At 40.3% G+C, this 19,399-nt stretch overlaps 1 protein-coding gene across 1 annotated transcript in view; it reads left to right on the forward strand.

Annotated features, from left to right (window-relative positions):
- The window catches only part of ATP8B4 (ATPase phospholipid transporting 8B4 (putative)), a 155,500-nt gene extending 136,705 nt beyond the window's left edge, over positions 1–18,795 (forward strand). The window contains exons 24-28 of the mRNA XM_030578888.1: positions 6,551–6,634; positions 7,760–8,005; positions 11,803–11,941; positions 14,017–14,147; positions 15,860–18,795. Of these exons, the coding sequence (XP_030434748.1) occupies positions 6,551–6,634; positions 7,760–8,005; positions 11,803–11,941; positions 14,017–14,147; positions 15,860–16,009 (750 nt within the window). The 3' untranslated portion in view covers positions 16,010–18,795. The remainder of the gene's footprint in view (positions 1–6,550; positions 6,635–7,759; positions 8,006–11,802; positions 11,942–14,016; positions 14,148–15,859) is intronic.
- The last annotated feature ends 604 nt before the right edge of the window (positions 18,796–19,399 follow it).

Below are 19,399 nucleotides of genomic sequence, written 5' to 3' on the forward strand. Positions count from 1 at the left end.
ATCTTTTATTTTTTCTTCAGAAAAACTCTAAGACTTGCACTTCTGTCCAACATTCAGGTGGTTGTCAGCTCTTGGCCTTTGACCTCAGACATCCCAGTACAAACTAGACCAGAGGATGTTTTAGATCCCACATTGTTAGGCAATGTATCAACACACAGTAAGAGGCTTACATTCTAAAGAGGCAAGATAGACAAGGATTGGGAGGGGAAACAGAGGCAGAGAGAAGTAAACTGACTTGACTGATGTCACCAAACAGGTCAGTGGCAGATCTGTGATTAGACCCAGGTCTCCTGACTCCCAATACAGGGTCCTATTTCTGGACCATACAGACTCTTGGAAGAAGCTGAGTGTGCACTGGGCTGCCTTCTTGGTAAGACAGTTTGTCAAAATCACATTACAGTGGCGTTCCACATTCTACACTGGATCTCCATGCATTTCAAAGTCCTGGTCCTAATTTTTAAAGTCCTTAGTGGGTTAAAGATTAACTACCTCAGAGATGTCCTCTTTGTGACTTGCCACAACAGCCACATGTAGCAAAGAGAGACTCATTGGCACGGTGCCTCCTGCTGGTTATCCTGAGAATTAGCTCTTGTCCAGCCCGGAGCACCCTCTGCAGGTTGGTGTCTCACCTGGCTTAAGGTCCCTGTGTCCCTCCTGGACCCCGGTGCCCCTTTTCCTCTGGGTTCTGCCCCCAGCAGTAACCCACAGTCTGGCTCTTGTCTCCCAGGGGAACTCCCAACCTTCTATCCCCACCTTGCCTCAGTGGCTACTGCCAGTCATCATCTAGCCCCCACTCACTGGGGCAAACTGCAGTCTGTAAAAGGCCACTCATCATTGGCAAGGGGTGGTGGTCGGACCAGCTGCCTCTGCCTAACCCCAGGCTGCACTCTCTGCAACCCCAGTACCTGTTTTGGCCTTTTATCAAGGCCCACAGCCTGGAGATTTACCAGGCTGGAGCTCCCCAGCTCCCCTTTGCCTTTCCCCAGCCCTGCTCCATTCCCTGTACCCTGAGCTCCCAGTTAGCCAGGTCCTTCTCTCTCCAGAGCAAGAGAGAGACTGACTCAGCTCCTGCCTCACAGACCTTTTATAGGGCCAGCTGTGGCCTGATAGTAGGGTGACCAGATGTCCTGATTTTATAGGGACAGTCCCGATTTTTGGGTCTCTTTCTTATATAGGCTCCTATTACCCCCCCCCCAGTCCCAATTTTTCACACTTGCTGTCTGGTCACCCTACCTGATAGGGGCGTGGCCCCAGCTGTGGCTGCTTCCCCAATCAGCCTAGCCTTTTTTCAGGAGCAAGGCAACTGCCCCACTACACTATGTTGACTAGGAACTCTGACTGTCCCCAAGGTGCAATTTTTGGGGACAGGTTATAGAGCATGCTATCTGATCTCATTCCACTTGCTTTCCCTCAGTAGTGGAAAGTTGCAGAATGGCTCAGAAATATTTCTCCTGAAGACAAATCCAATCCCGTGTAGAAAAACAAACATGAGGGATGGGGGTACTTTTGTACAGTAGTAATGATCCTGGACACTGCAGTGATGGACATCTTATGAATACCCAGATAAATTAGATTGCTGTGCTTTAAATTACAAATCTAAACTATTTCCTAATTTTCTACATCTCATTACAGTAGCTATTCAATTGAGAATATAGGAGAAGAGGACTCTCATTATACTGTTAAGAACTATGGCTGAAATTTTACAAAGTGGACGTAGGAATTTAAGCTTAAGCACCTGACTGTATGTAGCTGATTTTCACAGATGCTAAGCACTCACAAATCCCACTGACTTGCTCAGCACCTCTGAAAACCAGGACACATATACCTTGGTGCCTACCTGTAGATATAGGAATGTAATTGTAGGCACTCAAACTAGAAAATGTTGACCTATAGTTAAATGATACAATAGATTAACCAATTACAGTAACAATTTCTGGACACTCCTTGTGTAGCATAAATGTGCCAGTCTATCCATTCCCCAGCCAAGGTAACTGGCAGGTGGACTGCATGTCACAGATGTGAATTTCTGGAATATGTGCCTCTGGCGTCTGGGTCTCTGAGATGTTCTTTTAGGTGACTCCATGATTTGTGATGCATACTTAGTGACAGCTGTGGATGGTGGTGTCATTTTGCTGGTGGATTGTAACTCATTGTATTTTACTTCCAATCTAATTTAAAGTGTGAGTGATTTGGTTCCCGTTTATGAGTTTGCAAACAGTCCCTGGAGACTCTCATGCAAGACCTATTCAGTGTGAAATTCTGTATTTCCCCTATTCCCAAAGCTATTTATTATGGGAAAGGATGCAGTTAATGCTCTTTGGGAAACAAGAATTCCTTTTTGTAAAAAATGTCAAAGTTTTGACATTTGGTTTCGTTCTGTATCATAACAGAAATAAACCTTTCAAAAATTAGAAGAGAGGGAGGGGGAGAAAGAGAATATCCAATAGCTCCCAGATGACAGCATGCATCTGGGATGTGGAAGATTCAGGTTCAAGTCTGTGCTCTGACTGATTTGCAGTGAGAAATGGAACCTGGATTTCCCACATCCCAAGTGAGTATCTCAACTCTGGGTGTGAGTGTCTCTTACTCTCGCAAGTAGATATTCCATCCAGGACCTGAGAAATCTTCCTGACAAAGTTTCAATTTTGATGAATTGGTATTTTCTGAGAAAAAAAATTTGTCAGAAAGTTCCAGCTACCTCTGTGTGCAAGAGGGATGGGCAAACTGGATCAGATAAAACAAATGGCTCTCACCTTCACCCTCAAACTCTGTGTGCTTCTGCAGACCTTGGTTTTGCCTGAAAACAGAAGTATAAATGAGGAAATACCATGTTCTGGTTCAGCTATAACCAGAAAGAAACAACAATCCTGTGGGATCAGGCATTCTCATGGGATGTTATCCAGCCCAAATTCCAGGCAGTTGAGCTTTATACAATAGTCTATGTCAGCTCTTAGATATTCTGGTGTGACTGAACTAGGCCTCAAATGTTGAGATATGTACATAACAGCAACAGAGAAAGTTCTAGATTTTGTTGGGAGTAAAGGTTGGAAATCTGAGTCACCAAGTGCACCCAATTTAGGCTTAATCAATTTCTGCCTTTATTTATGCAGTTTCAGACAGAGTTATTGGGACTTATAGTGCCTGAACATACATTTATAACAGACAGTTACAAATGTAATTGGTAAAGGGCCTGAGTTACCAAATTTCAGGGCACTGGAAAATCCTCCAATGCTTCCTGATGGTTGTCATCTCCCCTGATCTGTTGGTCTAGTCCTTCAGTCCAGTCCTTCCGTTTCTGGTCCGGTGTTTCTCCAATGTAGGCCTTTGTTCACTTAGGTCCAGTATACATTTATGCATTACAGACTAAGTAATCTTTATCAAATTGGCTCTTAACACATCAACCCTTTGAGTTTTAGGTTACCCACACATTATACACGTGCAAGCTTCAGTTAACCAACTTCTGCATTTTTTCTGCTCATTTTGCAGTTTCGGTGTCATGGTATTTTTTTGTGTCACCTTGCCCTAGTCTCCCAGTAAAAAAAGGCTTCTTGGTGTTACAGATTTGTGTGTTTTCACCTCAAAACTTCCAGCACAGCATTGTCTTGTCAGCAGTATCATCATTTTAAATAGATTAGCAATTCTATGTAAAAGAAGAATTAGAAAACCACACTTATGCCAGCAAGGCCTTGGCCTAAGTGTTACTTCAGCTGTACTCCTTCACTGTCCATAATTACAAATCATTTAAAAAAAAATCAAAGCTCTTCATCTAACCATTAGAAATGCTTCATTTTATATTTCAGTGCTATAAGTCAGTATGTTATCCCCTTTCTACCCTTTAATCGGTTAGAAGGGTGGGAGTTATGGAAAACATTTTAATTCTTTAATGTCAACATTTCTTATCTTCTTTAAACATGGGTTTCCATTCAAAGTCCAGTTTTGTTTGTGAATCATTATAAAAAACACTTCATTAGAAAGTTTCCTCTGAACACATTTTTAGGGCTGTCTCAATTTTAGGACCTCAATATTTAGTTGTTTTTAATGGAAACCCAATAGCCTGATTGAGCACCTCATGAAGGAACATGCAGAACCCTATCCAGTATATCTCATGCTTATGACTAGGTCCTCCTACAGCTACATTCCCACAACACACACATCCCCAGCACTACCTCCTGCCTGCAGCTGAAGTTGTGATAAACTTTCTTCTCCTCTCACATACATTTGAATCCTTGTTGCCTCCAGTAACCCCAGTACGTGAACTTGAAGCTAGAAGGAGAGCCAGAGAACAATTGCCCAAGCCCAGAGCAGGGTCTCAGTTCTCCATCTCTAGAATGGGGATAATAGTAAATTCCTACTGAATGGGGAGTGGGTAGTATCCCTTTAAATAGTTTGAGAGCCCTCTAGTGGGCTTTGCAGTCTCTATTGCAGAAGCTACCAGAACCCCACAGAGTAGCAGTTTATATATGTAGCCAGGTCTTAGATCATTGTGTATCAGAGAATATGGTTAGCTGGAACCCAGCCATGTCTGTTTAGTTTCCTCATAGTATTAATGTTATGTAAGAGCAAAGATATAACACTATCTCACAGGGATATTTTAAAGAGAAGTACAGGAAAAACAGAAGTGCTTAGATATCATGGTAATGAAGGCCATATAAGTACCTAAAATAGATACATAGATTAGACAGCTTAATCTCTGCCACGGCCCGTTGGCACTAGAGTCTGACAAGACTTTAGACAGGGAATCAGGGATGGTGTCCTAGTTCATGAGATAGATGCGTGTGTACTTTTGAGGCCTGATCAAGCTACCATTGACGTCAATAGACAGTCTGTCATAGACCTCAGTGGGAGTTGGATCAGGCTCCACATGTGGGGTTCCAGTGCCCACACAGGCAGGGGCGGCTCTAGACATTTTACCGCCCCAAGCACGGCGGCATGCCGCGGGGGGCACTCTGCTGGTCACCAGTCCCGTGGCTCCGGTGGACCTCCTGCAGGCATGCCTGTGGAGGGTCCGCTGGTCCCGCGGCTCGGACCCTCCACAGGCATGCTGCCAAAGGCTGCCTGCCTGCCGCCTTCCCGGTGACCGGCAGAGGGCCTCCAAGCACACGCTTGGCGTGCTGGGACCTGGAGCCGCCCCTGCACACAGGTTGCATAATTTAAGGCAACTGCTTCTGTATTGTGCTCTTGCAACCTTCTACACTTTTGTGTACGCATATGTGGACTCTTAGATGTCAGTGAAGACAACGCATTTTTAAGTGCTTGTGCCAGAACATTTCTTGGGGCCTTATTTAGGAAAGTTATGAATTAAACCAGTTGCCACTACTGGCATTGTTTGCTTGAGAAATGTGACTATCTGATGACATTATGCCATTGTCAACACTACAGGGATTTAAGGGAAAGCTTTTTTAAAAGAATATGGAAACAATTACCTTGTTCATGAATATAAAAAAAACCCTTTGTATTATGCCAAACAATATAAACAAGTCACAGTTGAAATATGAAAATGGCATGTGACCGTTACACTAGTTTCAAAGCTTTTGATAACCTCAAAGGTTTTGATTACCTGTGAAATAGTCATCCAAAGCTCTTAGCAGATATAGTGGCGGGCTAAAATTGCAGAAAGGATCTCTGTATATTCAAGTATATTCAATTCCTTCTGCATTTCTCCAGTATATTTCTGCTAATTGCACAAATAAAGAACAGATGGAGCAGGGCATCTTTTATTTATTCTATAATGTGTTTTCTGCAAGACAGACTTTTTATAATAAAAATAGCTTTATAACTTTCACGTAAAGGAAACTAAAAAGCGGTATAAATAAAGTGAAACTTTAAAACGAGGGGTGCTTAGATAAAGGCCTTCATCACTGAATGGATTTGCAAGTTATTGTTTGTATAAACTTAGCAATGGGAACTTGTGTTTTCATGTTGCTAGGAAGGATCAGGCATAAATCCAAATTGATCCTTGTAGATGATCTTCAAACTTTCACCTTTAAATCAGACTTGGCCATTTTTCCTTGGTTGGAACCAGACATCCTTCCTGCTTGATGAGCTAAGATGTACTCAAGGGTCACAAGAGAAGTTGACTTGAATGTGGGATGGCCAAATCCCTTCCCCATACCACATGCCTCAACTCTGTTAAGCAGCCAAGTGTGCTACAAATGCCATAAAATATATGAGATTGTCTGGGATTTTGATACTACTATTCAGTAATCCTCCCTTTGCCATTTCTAGATTGGGTATAAACTCACATCTTTTTCTGGTGTAGATGAAAAATGCATTAACCAAGCAGCTTATTAAACATTGTGGATTTGCCATCTATCCCCTTTTTCATAATTAAGTATGGTATGAAATACTATTGGATAACCCCTTGCATAGAAAGCAAATCACTAAACTCTTAGATATTCATTATTTTACCTATTTTCAAAATTCAGTTATCCTGTTATCCTGGGGAGCAGATGTAAAGCGTCCTGTTGTGTGTTCTGTTGTGCCAGATAATATTAATGAAAAGTTTTTAAAATGACACTTGTTCATTTTATCAACTGCATTTTCTTTTCAGACTGTTTATGACCAGTGGTTTATTACCCTCTTCAACATCGTCTATGCTTCGCTGCCTGTACTAGCTATGGGTTTGTTTGACCAGGTACAACTTTATCTTATTTATAACATGACTTAAATGTCTAAAATGGAAGCAATAAATGGCATTGGTAGCATCATTAACAAGTCAGTTTTAAATGCAAATAATGTATAATTAAATCCCCCTTATTTATCTGCCCCTCAGGTTATTCTAATTTATGCTGGGAACCAGCCCCCAAATGGCCCCGGGATCAGGCAGTAGTCCTTTAAGACGCTGGCTGTGGACAGGGCCACCCGGGGGGGGGCAAGTGGGGAAATTTGCCCCAGGCCCTGCAAGGGCCCCCACGAGAGTTTTTGGGGCCCCTGGAGCGGGGTCCTTCACTCGCTCCGAGGGTCCCGGAAAACTCTCGCGGGCCTGGGCCCCCGGAGCTTCTTCTGCTCCGGGTCTTCAGCGGCAATTCGGCGGCAGGGGGTCCTTCCACTCTGGGACCTGCCGCCAAAGTGCCCCAAAGACCTGCAGTGGGGGGTCCTTCTGCCCCGGGACCTGCCACCGAAGTGCCAGGTCTTCAGTGGCAATTTGGTAGTGGGGGCCCCCTGCTGCGGGTCTTCAGGGCACTTCGGTGGCGGGTCCTGGAGTGGAAGGACCCCGCTGCTGAATCACTGCCAAAGTGGGGGGCCCACACCGCTGAAGACCCCAGGTCGCCTGAATCCTCTGGGTGGCCTTGGCTGTGGGCTCATGATTCTTTGACTGGTTCTGCACGAGCCTAAGCCTTAGCCTCAGCAGTAGACTGTCCCCCCATCCGGCAACTGCTGGAGAGCACTGTGTTCTGTTTATAACCCTTCCCTGCTCCTGTTGTTCGCTATACCAAGATCAGGGAAGTGAGGACCTAGCATAGAAGCCAACTATGCTGGCTGCATGTTTGTTGGAGACTCCTCCATGTCAGTGGAGCCCCCATCAGGGCTGATATGGCCATATTCCATCTCCTTTGTAGCATTAGTGGGACAGAGCGGGAAAGAGAATCTTCTTCCCTAGCTCTAAGCACACTTCAGTTCTGAGAAGGTACTGTAATCAAGGAGAATTCCTTCTGCCCTTTATTAAAGGCACAGGAATTTTACTCACTCTGTGGCATGCAAACTTTAATATTTTCTGACACTATTAAAGTAACACGTTATCCAAATGGATTTGTTACAGGATGTAAATGATCAGAATAGCATGGATTATGCAAAACTCTATGAACCTGGGCAACTGAATCTACTATTCAATAAACACACATTTTTCATCTGCATAGCACATGGAGTCTACACCTCTTTTGCCCTTTTCTTCATCCCTTATGGAGCGTTTTATAACACAGCTGGTGAAGATGGAAAACATATTGCTGACTACCAATCTTTTGCTGTCACAGTTGCAACATCTTTAGTTATTGTAGTCAGTGTTCAGGTAAAAAATAAAGATTTGTGTTTGGTGTTGAGTTTTTTCAGTATTTTCCCCCCTCATTTCTAAATACAGAAATTCCCATTAAAGTGACACCTATACTTGAAGTTGCAGGGAATTGAGACAATTTCTAAAATTCACATATAAATTCTTCATGGTCTAAACTAAGGTGTTCCTCCTCTTAGAAACAGCTTCATCAGCTTGATATGTTTTTCTGAGTATAGGATAAAGAGCTGAGTAATCAAAGACTTATCTGAGAATACTGACCCCATTGAGGTCTTAAACAATTTGAAATGGTAATAAACATATTTGTCAGAGTCAGTTCCCCATAATAGTTTTTTGTGAGTTATTTTAATGCTGACTGCAAAGGATTGTAATGGACAAATCCCAAATGTGACTGGGTGGTTTACAAGTTAAAGTTTTCCCCTGGAATTAAGAAAGAGCCCTGCCCCACTATGTCTTGTTTTACTTGTCTAGCATGAAGATATTGACCTCTAGGAAAGGCTGCGTAAGGTCTTCCAGGAGAACAGGGGCCTGATGAGAGCAATTAGGAAATAAAAGAGAGCAGCGATTAGAGTGGTGGCTTTAGGGACAGTTGACCTTCCGATAAGAAGTAGCCACGTTGGCCAAACTTGACTGATCCACCAGGCAGAAGGGAATAATTTAAATTCTGGAACTGAATATTTACTAGATTGCTCCCTTTCTGTCAGCCTTTAGGTCCTTGCTTGAGGCATGGGGGCCGGGGAGAGAAGGGAAGGCCGGGAAACATTCAGTTAAATACCCTGTCAGAATGCTGTATTGTGTTTTTCTTTAGATATGGAGTCACCTTGTGTTATGCTGGGACTGAGCAGCTGCTCACACTGACATAAAAAGCTGGCAATATATTATTTGTAGTTGATAGCTATAATTTTCACAAATTACTCAAGAATTCAGAACATGTTTTTGATAAGGAAGTGTGTAATGAATGCATATAGTGGTTACATGATTAAGCTTTGGGATGCTGGTGAACCATAAATCAAGATAAGGTCAGGATTCAGTTTAAGTGCAATGTTCATTAAATAATGCAAGAAGCTTGACAGAATTCATATTTCTTGGATAATGTAATGGAAAGCGGATTTCAGAATGATCTGTCATTGCAGAGCAGAATTGTATTCATATAGTATAGCACCTTCCTTCTTAGGATCTCAAAGCAATTTACTAATATTATTGATTTGAGCCTGACAATACAACTGTGGTACTAACCACATTTTACAGAGAAAGAATTTGGGACCCAGAGCAACTTAGTGATTTTCACAAGGCCACCCAGGGAAGTGTGTGGCAGATCCTGCAATACCACCCAGATCTTGCAGCTCCTATTTCTTTGAATTAACCACAAAACCATTCTTTCTGCCTTTCATGTTTTGTTCCTAAATATTATAAAGCTTTCAGAAAAGAGCTTTCACATTTTGGGCCTGATCCTAATCTCACTTGTGCTGTCATAGATTACTACATGTATTGTAAAATCTACCATTGTGTATGAGGAGTAAAGGGGTGGTGATACTTTTATTGATATTAGAGCTCTGCAGAGCTCAGTGGTTTTGGTGTACAAGGTGTGACAGACCCAGAACAGTGGGGTACAGGAGTCTGGTAGAGCGCAAATATACTGGTCACTGGATGAGTAGTTTTCTGTTCCCTGAGTGACCAGAGCAGAGGCTGCACTAGAGTAATCAGGAACCTGCTAGAACCAATTAAGGCAGACAGGCTGATTAGATCACCTGCAGCCAATCAAGGCAGGCTAATCAGGGCACCTGGGTTTAAAAAGGAGCTCACTCCAGTCAGGGAGGGAGGAGCTAGAGGAGAGGAAGTGCGTGTGAGGAGCTGGGAGCAAGAGGCACAAGGAGCTGATAGTGAGAGGGTGTGCTACTGGAGGACTAAGGAGTACAAGCATTATCAGGGACCAGGAGGAAGGTCCTGTGGTGAGAATAAAGAAGGTGTTTGGAGGAGGCCATGGGGAAGTAGCCCAGGGAGTTGTAGCTGTCATGCAGCTGTTACAATAGGCACTATAGACAGCTGCAATCCACAGGGCCCTGGGCTGGAACCCGAGTAGAGGGCGGGCCCGGGTTCCCCCCAAACCTCCCAACTCCTGATCAGACACAGGAGGAGTTGATCCAGACTGTGGGGAAGATCATTGAGGTGAGCAAATCTGCCAATAAGCACAGGACCCACCAATATAGAGGAGGAACTTTGTCACAAAGGGTTCATGTAAAGTATTTTTTTCAGTACTGATTCATTGGTTTATATCTCCTGGGTTTTGGGTTGAGTTTGTGATACTCTTGAATTCCAAATCTGATAGGAAATTCAGACAAAACTGGTTAGATTTGCATGGTTTCCACACACTGTTGAATTGCTCCAGGATTCAGTGAAAGGGTGAAGAACCTCCACAAACCTTTTGTCAAATCTAGGATGATTCTCATTTATGATGAAATGCCAATCCAGATGGGTTTTATATGGTTTGGGGTTTTACAATGAGGGTTTTACTCACTTCTGTTAGATCCTACATATGCATACAAGGAACAAACAGAAATGGTTTATGTTAAAACTCAGAACTGGCCCAGCATCTCTATTTTTTATTTAATTATTTTTTTGCTTTGCATTTGTTTTGCCCCCACACTTAGCTATTGCATTCCACCAACAATTCTGAGTTTTAACATTAGCAATTTCTATGCCAGTTATTCTGAATGCAGTTGTTGTAGCCGTGTTGGTCCCAGAATATTAGAGAGACAAGATAGGTGATGTAATATCTTTTATTGGACCAACTTCTGTTGGTGAGGGAGAGAGAAGCTTACACAGAGCTCTTCTTCAGGTCTGGGACATGTAGTCGGAGGGCACATCTGCAATGCAATTAAAAACCGGCACCAGGCCCAAGCCAGTAGACTTAGGCTCATGGAGCTCTGGATAAGGGGCTGTTTAATTGCAGCTCTAGGACCCTGTAAGGTGGGAAGGTCCCAGAGCTCAGGCTGCAGCATGAGCCTGAATGTCTACACTGCAATTAAACTGCCCCTTAGCCTGAGCCCTGCAAGCCCAAGTCAGCTGGCATGGGCCAGCCACACATTTTTAATTGCAGTATAGACATGCCTAGAGTGTTGCAGCTAGGTGCACTAAATGCCCCAATAACAATGATGGGTGTAAAATGAGACAATCACTATGCTTTTGAATTAATTCACACAGAAAAAACTTTTAAAAGACAAAAACACCATATCACCTCTGGATAAACACTTTTCACAACGTTCCTTATTCTGAAGTAATTATTCTCTCGGCACAAAAATATGCAAAACAGAGTCCTGAATTGAGCCGCATGATGGCATATAGTTAACGTTATTTGCATCTTGGTTCCTAAATTTACTTTTTATCATTTGGAAGATACAAAACTTCCTTCCCTGACTTGAATATAACGAAAAACTTGCACCCCGATTTGAATATACATAAGCTCAGACATAAGTATTAATCTGCCCATTTAACAATTCATTTGAAAGTTAAACTGAATTCCTAAAAACTATGCATGGGGGAAGAGATATGTTGTCTGCTACAGTTTTGGTGCCTTTTTCAATTAAACATTTAAATAATTTTTTTTTAAAAGAGAATATGTGATAGGAAAAACTAAAAAGTACCAAACAGATCCAGAACACTGTATTAATTTTTTTTTAAAAATTCCAAATCCCTTCTCTGTTTAGATGCATAACACTCCACTCAATAAGATATGTAGTATATTTTCTAAACCCCTAAAGATTCTTAGTATAATATGTTTTGTCTCATTTTATTTGCAGATAGCCTTGGATACCAGTTATTGGACTGCCATCAATCGTTTTTTCGTCTTGGGTAGTATAGCCGTGTATTTTGCTATTTTATTTGCAATGCACAGTGATGGGATTTTTGTTATATTCCCAAACCACTTTCCTTTTGTAGGTGAGTCTATTACCTGATTTGAGATTATACAGGCAATATTTATGCAATTTGCCACAATCTGTGTAGATTTAGATCTTCTAAGTACATAGAAGAATGGCAGATATGGGAGGGAAAGTTTGCTTAACTGAACTGATATTGCTTAAGTAATGTTAATGCTTTTCAAGTTTACAAAAGCATCCTAGCTGTATTGAGAGGCCTTGGCAACAATAAACAGAATAAGTTAGTGAAGTGAAATTTACATTTTGGAGAGGTTTTTTTTCTTTCTTTGCCTGCTTAGAGCACTGGCCAGAACCCTCACCATCCCAGGAATCCTGTGCACAATGAGGTCAGAACAATTTGCTGAGGGGATGTAGTTTGTGCAGTGGCTGTGCCATACAAGGCCACTCCAGTAATTACTGAGCCCAAGGAGAACTTCACTGAAGTCAGATGTTAAGTGTGTTCTTTCAAATGCATTTTTGATAGCCAAGTGCAAGCTACAGGAAGTGAAATGTCTGTTTTTTTAACAACTCCTAGAGGCTTGAGATGAGTTTGTTTATGCTAATAAGGACAGTTAGACCATATGGAATTTGATAGTGTGATATGATTTGACTCACCCTGGAAAATCCTCCAGAGCAGGAGTACGTGCCACTATCCAAACCTCAGAAAAACCTTCATAAACAAATTCCAGTCCTACATTGCTTACACTTTGTGCATTTCCAATCAGACTGTGTGTCCACCAAATCCCAGAAGAATATTAACTTTTTTTAATGGTGCAGATAGTCATGCTACCTTGTATGCTTGGAAATCTTGATAATCAGAGTCATGGTTAAATTATGTACAATGTTTCTGATGGCACAAATGGATCAATTGTTTTAGTCTACAGCAGGGGTCGGCAACCTCTGGCACGCGGCTTGCCAGGGTAAGCACCTGGTGGGCCGGACCAGTTTGTTTATCTGCCGCATTGGCAGGTTCGGCCGATCGCGGCTTTCACTGGTTGCGGTTCACTGTCCCAGGCCAATGGGGGCAGCGGGAGTTCCGGCCAGCGCATCCCTCGCCTGCTGCGCTTCCCGCCACCCCCATTGGCCTGGGACGGCAAACTACTGCTAGTGGGAGCCGCGATCGGCCGAATCTGCCAACGCGGCAGGTAAACAAACTGGTCCAGTCTGCCAGGGTGCTTACCCTGGTGAGCCGCGTGCCAGAGGTTGCTGATGCCTGGTCTACAGGATACCATTAGCAAACTCACCAGTACAAACTTGGCAGATTTGCTAAATGGTCAACTGGAAATCTAGTCACTCTTGGGCTGAATAATGCCGCTGTGACCTGTCTGTAGTGTAGATTGGACCATTTTGCTGTGACAGTCCACACATCATGCTAAACAGAAAATTGCTACTCAGTGCAGAGCACCTGAGTGTGATTTGGGAAGGAAATGAAGAAGTATTAAATAAATAAAAATAATAAACTAGATGGGCTGAAAATGTTCATATTTCTTAGGAAAACGTTGGTTAAATGTCTGTTGGATGGCTCAGGTGACAAGCAATTGGATATTGATCATTTGTCCTTTAGGACATGGCTTGTAATGTGGCTTTAGCGGTTTAAAACCAGTTGATACCATTTGATGGTTCATCAGAATGAGGGCCTAATACAGAGTAGATACTCTAAATGTTACCCTCTCATGAATCATATGTGAAAGAAGAATAAGGTGGTCAGAGTATTGGTCCAAAGAGCGGAGATTGTCACCTGGCCATTTGAACAGAAACCAAACAATCTGACAGTTCAAAAATTGATGAGGAATCTGGTATGAAGAAAAAAATAGCAGTGCCACCACCGTTTTTTCATGCTTCTATTGTGTTCATCAGTGTAGCCATCCACTTAAATTCCCCTTTGGAATCCATCTTGTATTTTTGGATTATGTCAAATTTTAGATGTTGCCAAAGAATTTTGTAATTTCAGCAGTAAGCATTTGTATCTCTAGAAAAATTCAAGCATTTTTGAAACATATGTTAACATAAAGAAAATTTAATATGTCTCACAACTGCAAACTATTAACAATAGCCTTGTGCTCCTAACAAATATATTTCATTTTCTTGTGTTAATAGGAAATGCCCGTAATTCCCTGAGCCAGATAAGTGTTTGGCTTGTCATCCTCTTGACTACTGTGGTTTCAGTCATGCCTGTAATAACATTCCGATTTTTGAAGGAAGATTTAAATCCAACGATAACTGATCAGGTATGACTTAATCCTATTATGTGAGAGGTTTTCTTTATCATTGCATCCCACATAGAGAGGGAACTAAATTTTTCCAGACAGACAAAATTTATAGTTCTTATATAACTACTGGGGGAAAATATACTATTAGTTCTCTCAAAGCATCACCATCGACTTTATACAATTTGGCATGTGCAAGAAGTGAAAAATAATACTTAATTCATAATAGACTTTTAGGTCAGCATTTTTTTTTCACTTTTTATTTATAAATTTAAAAGAAGTTAAAACACACAAGCAAAGGGCAATGTTGTGCCAGAACTTTTTAAGCAAACTAATTTATATGGGAGCTTCTGCATAATTACTGATAGCATAATATGTCCCAAGGTTTTACGTTCTTAAGAGTGAATAATAAGTGATGTTCCATCCCAACAGTTAATTTTTTTAATGGTTTATAGTTTGGGCCAAATGTTGTTTACCTTACACATGTGAATAATCTCACTGATTTTAAAGGGATAGTTCGCATAAACTGCTGGTTAAAATTTATTGGAATAGAAATCCAGGTAACTCAAATCCATGCCAAACCTTAACAACAAATAGATTGTTTTTGGCCATTCCTTCACTACTCATAAAAACATATGAAAAATAAAGTTGTAAAGTATATTCCATCTACATGGTAATTTATCAAGCAATATAATAATCCCCATTGTATTCAAGTTATTGGGTATAAACTAGTGTAACAGAATGTCAGGTGAGGTCACAGTTCTACATGTGCTATGAGTTTATTTTCAAATGTTAAAAGGAGTAATTATGGGGAGGGGGAAAGCAGTTAACAAAATGATGCAAATGTCCTCTTTAATTCTCTAATTTCAGTGACATCAATGTGGCCAATTAGCTCTAGGCCCCTGCTTCTAATAGAACGTAGGTAGCACTTCACATCTTCAAAGTGCTGTTATGAACAGTCACTAAAAACTCCTCACAACAGACATTTGAGGTAGCAAGGTATTAGTATTCCTATTTCATAGATTTGAAAAAGAGACAGTGAGATTAAGTGATTTGTGCCAGGCCACACAGAAAATCAGTGACAGAGCTAGTATTAGAACTCTTGCCTTCTAGGCAGGAGATCTTCACTCCACACTCTGGCCTCTATACTGCACTTGGCTGGAATGGCATAAAAGGGTCCTAAAAGCCCTGGTTCAGCTGTGGAAGTAGTCCCTTGGTCAAAGCATTGGAGAAGGCAGGCATAAGTCTGCTTTCCAAGGACGACCTCATAAACTCAGGCATAGAAGGCAGGGTTGCAGCACTGCAGAGATTCCAGGGAGTGCTACTGCCCATAGGGCAGCCCATGGAATTGCCATAACTCAGACAGGCCCCAGGGCTGTTGCAGTTATGCCAGATGCCCCAGGACTGGGAGTGTATAAAGGTAAGTTAAAGCCATTTTAGTCCCCTGTTTCTCCGGGCTGCAAGTTCTTTGCTGTGCTTCAAGAATCTTCCCCATGGCCTTCACTCAGCCCAGCGGACCACGGTGCCTCACTAACACTCCACTGATGGCTTCAGCACTTGTTTTTACTTTGGAATCTACTGGAAACTCTTTCACTGATGTTGTTGTTTTTGTTTTTTTATTTTGTTTTTTTTTTCATTATAAAGGCCCCACCAATATAACTGAGATTTAAAAATTAGTCAGAGTTTACAACACAAAAATAATTTCACATATCAATGGAAACTTTTCCCCTAAGGTTCGGAAGTTGCAGAAGTCTAGAAGGAAGCAGAAACCATTACAGAACTACATTCCTCGGGTGTACAGAAGAAACTCAAGAAGATCTGCATATGCTTTTTCTCATCAAGAGGGCTTTGGGGAACTTATAACATCTGGAAAGAATATGTGAGTCAATAATTCACATCAAACATCAGAGTTAGCTAGAACCATGCATAATAGCATCAGCTGGATTGAGAATTTACGTAAGAAAACAGCAGAGACACTGAACAGCTTCAGTAGTGACAGAACTGTGAAACTGTGAGTCAAAGAAGAAAACAAAAGTTTATTTTAAAAAACCATGGCCATATCTTTGCGCTGTTTGCCATTTTGTAAACATTAAGCATGAAATTTCAACGTGTGCTGAGTACTATAGCGGAAGTGTCTAACCCACCATATTTTACAGCATGTTCAAGAATGTTGTCAGCACACAATATTTTCAAAGGGATCTCTTGGGGTTTTTTGTCTTTTTTCCTTTTTCTGAAAAGCATTCACTATAGCAAAACAATGTGTGTAGCTGCTTCAAGAGGTTGGACTATCCATGAGAATATCTATAAGAAATTTCCCTCGAAGTTAAGGGAAAATGCAGTATTCAAATATTTGAATTAGTCATATATTCCAGTATAATTATTTCATACTGCTGAAGTGAGGGGCATTTAAAAAAACTGTTAGAATGAAACCATGGTAAAAAGTCATTAACCTCTTTTTAACTGACTTGTATTTATTTAAACAATGTAAAAGTTTCAAAGTCAAATGATTTCAGGGTGTATTTTTTTTTTAATATTTGAAATTAAGTTTTTTAATTGTTTATAAATTGAAACCAAAAATAAAATACTATGTAATTATACAATATCTGTCCATATGTGCAGAGTGTTTCTGTTGTTTGCATTCACTTCTATTTTATCTGCTATTTAGTAATTCAGTGCATAGTTTGAAGTTAAGGCATAACTCTTTCAGGTTAATTCCTACTGAAATGTAATGGACCCTATTCCCTTCTCTGTTCTGATGTAAATTAGAAATGACTTTAGAGAATTCAGTGGAATTACAAAAGCATAAATGGGAAGAGAATCAGCTCCAACTTTCCTTTTGTTGTCTTTAGCACCTTGGAAGGTTTTACTCTGCCTGTTGAAAAGAGAAATGCCTGTAAGGAAGAGGCTTTATCAGATTCTGTGTGGAATCTAGGAAATCTGCTTTACAATTCTCTGTTTTTAGAGATCTCACAAAACGCTGTACTTTTCAATGTAAGTCATTTTAAAAATATAGCAGAGGACTAGCTTAATTTTAAAAAGGATTGATATGCCCTTATATTACTTTGCACCTTAGCTACCTTATGATGGAAATTGGGATTTGGAGGACTGTAAGAATTTTATACTGTAGATGTTGAGACCATATATTATCAGAATTGTAAAAATTCCAGTTCTGGATTTTGAACACCCAATTTTTTTGGTGGTATATCCAGGATTTTGGTCAGGCTCCATCCATGATACACATGTATCAGTAGCTAGTTCCCAGTTCCCAGTTTAAATAATTTATAGAAGAGAGGAAAAGAATTCAAAATATGAGCTTCCAGCTAACTCTTCTTCATTGAGGATAGAAGATTGTAAGCAGAGAATTCTCTTTTATATTGTTTAGCTTCAGTATGTTGAGAGAGAAGATTTTTAATACTATTTAATACAGCTAAATGGTAACTGAAGTCAATGAGGAAAAAAAACCCATTTAGCTTTTAGAAGAAACTGTACTATACTTTGTATAGGCTTATGTTTAAAACATACCTTCACCAGCTGACCCAATGTGATGTCACCAAAGGGAATCTAAATTTTAGTATTGCAAATTCTAATGAACAAAAAATAAAGATTTGAAGATTAAAATAGCCAGGGGTATTTGTCTTACGTATTTTATTTTTCTTTGGATTTGTGCATGATTATTTTTGGTAGAAGTAATATATAATCATGTTGAGCATTAATTTCCCAATCTGGCACAAATATCTATAAATTTGCAACACTTCAGTGTGTTTCTTTCAGCACAGAGAAATCATTCTGTCAAAGTCTGTACTGATTTATATCCTATGTAATTCTGTTCAAGCTAAAGGACTTGCATGCAGTATAAATTACCACAGAATTTGGTGTATTATCCTTTGTAAGCTATCAGGCCCAAAATTTTAGTGAAATGACTTGGAACAATCCAAATGCTTAAGCCTGCAAATAATAAAAGAACATAATAAATGAGGGCTTATTTGTAGATAAATAACTGCCATGTTTAGGTCCTATAAAAGAAAAAAAGAGCATTTCCAAATTTCAAATGTTTTGCAAAATAAATGTTCATATAGGTTAAGTGGTATGAGGTATAAATTATTTTTAAATTGTACTTATAATTAATTGACAATTACGCAAAAGAATGGACCATGGAGAATAGAAAGATGTTGAAATGCTGGCAACTACTTGGTAATTATTGCATTAGCAAAACAAGTTCTTAACCAAGTTGATGAAAAACAGTATCTTTCTGTAGTTTCTAAAGAAAAATAAGTTTCAGTGTTAAACTTTGTAGTTTTAAGACCAGTTGGACTTTACTGTTTTAGGAATGTTTATTAAGTGCTTGTCAGGTGAATTTGTTAGTAATGACTTTATTTAACCAATCAATGCGCCCAGTTAAATAAGAGGTATGTATCAGGAGGATACTCCAAAAGTGCTTCAAGGGACACCTCCCTATGGGAACCCCAAACTGTATTTATTTGACAGGACAGTTGACCAATTTCATCCATGACAACTCCAAGCATATGAACAGAATCATATACCCAATTATACCAGACCGCATTTGGCCTGACACTTGTTTGTGTTAGATCCCTTAAAAGGTATATCTTAGATAATGAGAATATTTAAAGTTAAATGTGTAAGTTTCATTCCAAATTGTCTGAACTCTCTTGTAATAGAAAACGTTTTTGAATGTTTATGTATTGTTTCATAATTTATTTAAATCATGTATATCCTCAATATTTTTTAGAAATATACTATTTATAAGAATTAATAATCTATTTGGTTTGTGTTTTATACCTTTGTGAAAATGTTGTGATTAACTTATTAGATCATATCAAAGCACATTACTGTTAGGTAATAAAGCAAGTCCTCACTCACCTCTCCAACACCCGAGGTTGCTGCGGAGTTGGAATATGGGCCCACAATTCTGTCAGAGACCAGACACAAATGCGTTGATCAACGGGCACACACTACCCCAAAAGCTTTAGAATAAGTGTGGCCCCTTTATTAGGGGTGGGCATCAATATTTATACACAGAAGTAAACAAAGTGATTAACAAAAGATAATGGTCATGCATAATCAATCAAGATTTTACAGGAAGAGCAAGTTTAACAAGTAAATGCATAGAGATAAAGGCTAATGGCTACTTGAGGAAGGGGGTGTCATGAGTAGTTTGCAGGTCAGTGCTTTGTTCAAAAAAGGTTCAGAAAGGATTATGCAGAGACGGCCAGTCTGGGTGTTTTTTGGCTCCAAAGTTCACCAAAAGTTTAGAC

This window comes from Gopherus evgoodei, chromosome 10 (genome assembly GCF_007399415.2).
Source record: "Gopherus evgoodei ecotype Sinaloan lineage chromosome 10, rGopEvg1_v1.p, whole genome shotgun sequence".
Taxonomy (NCBI): domain Eukaryota; kingdom Metazoa; phylum Chordata; order Testudines; family Testudinidae; genus Gopherus; species Gopherus evgoodei.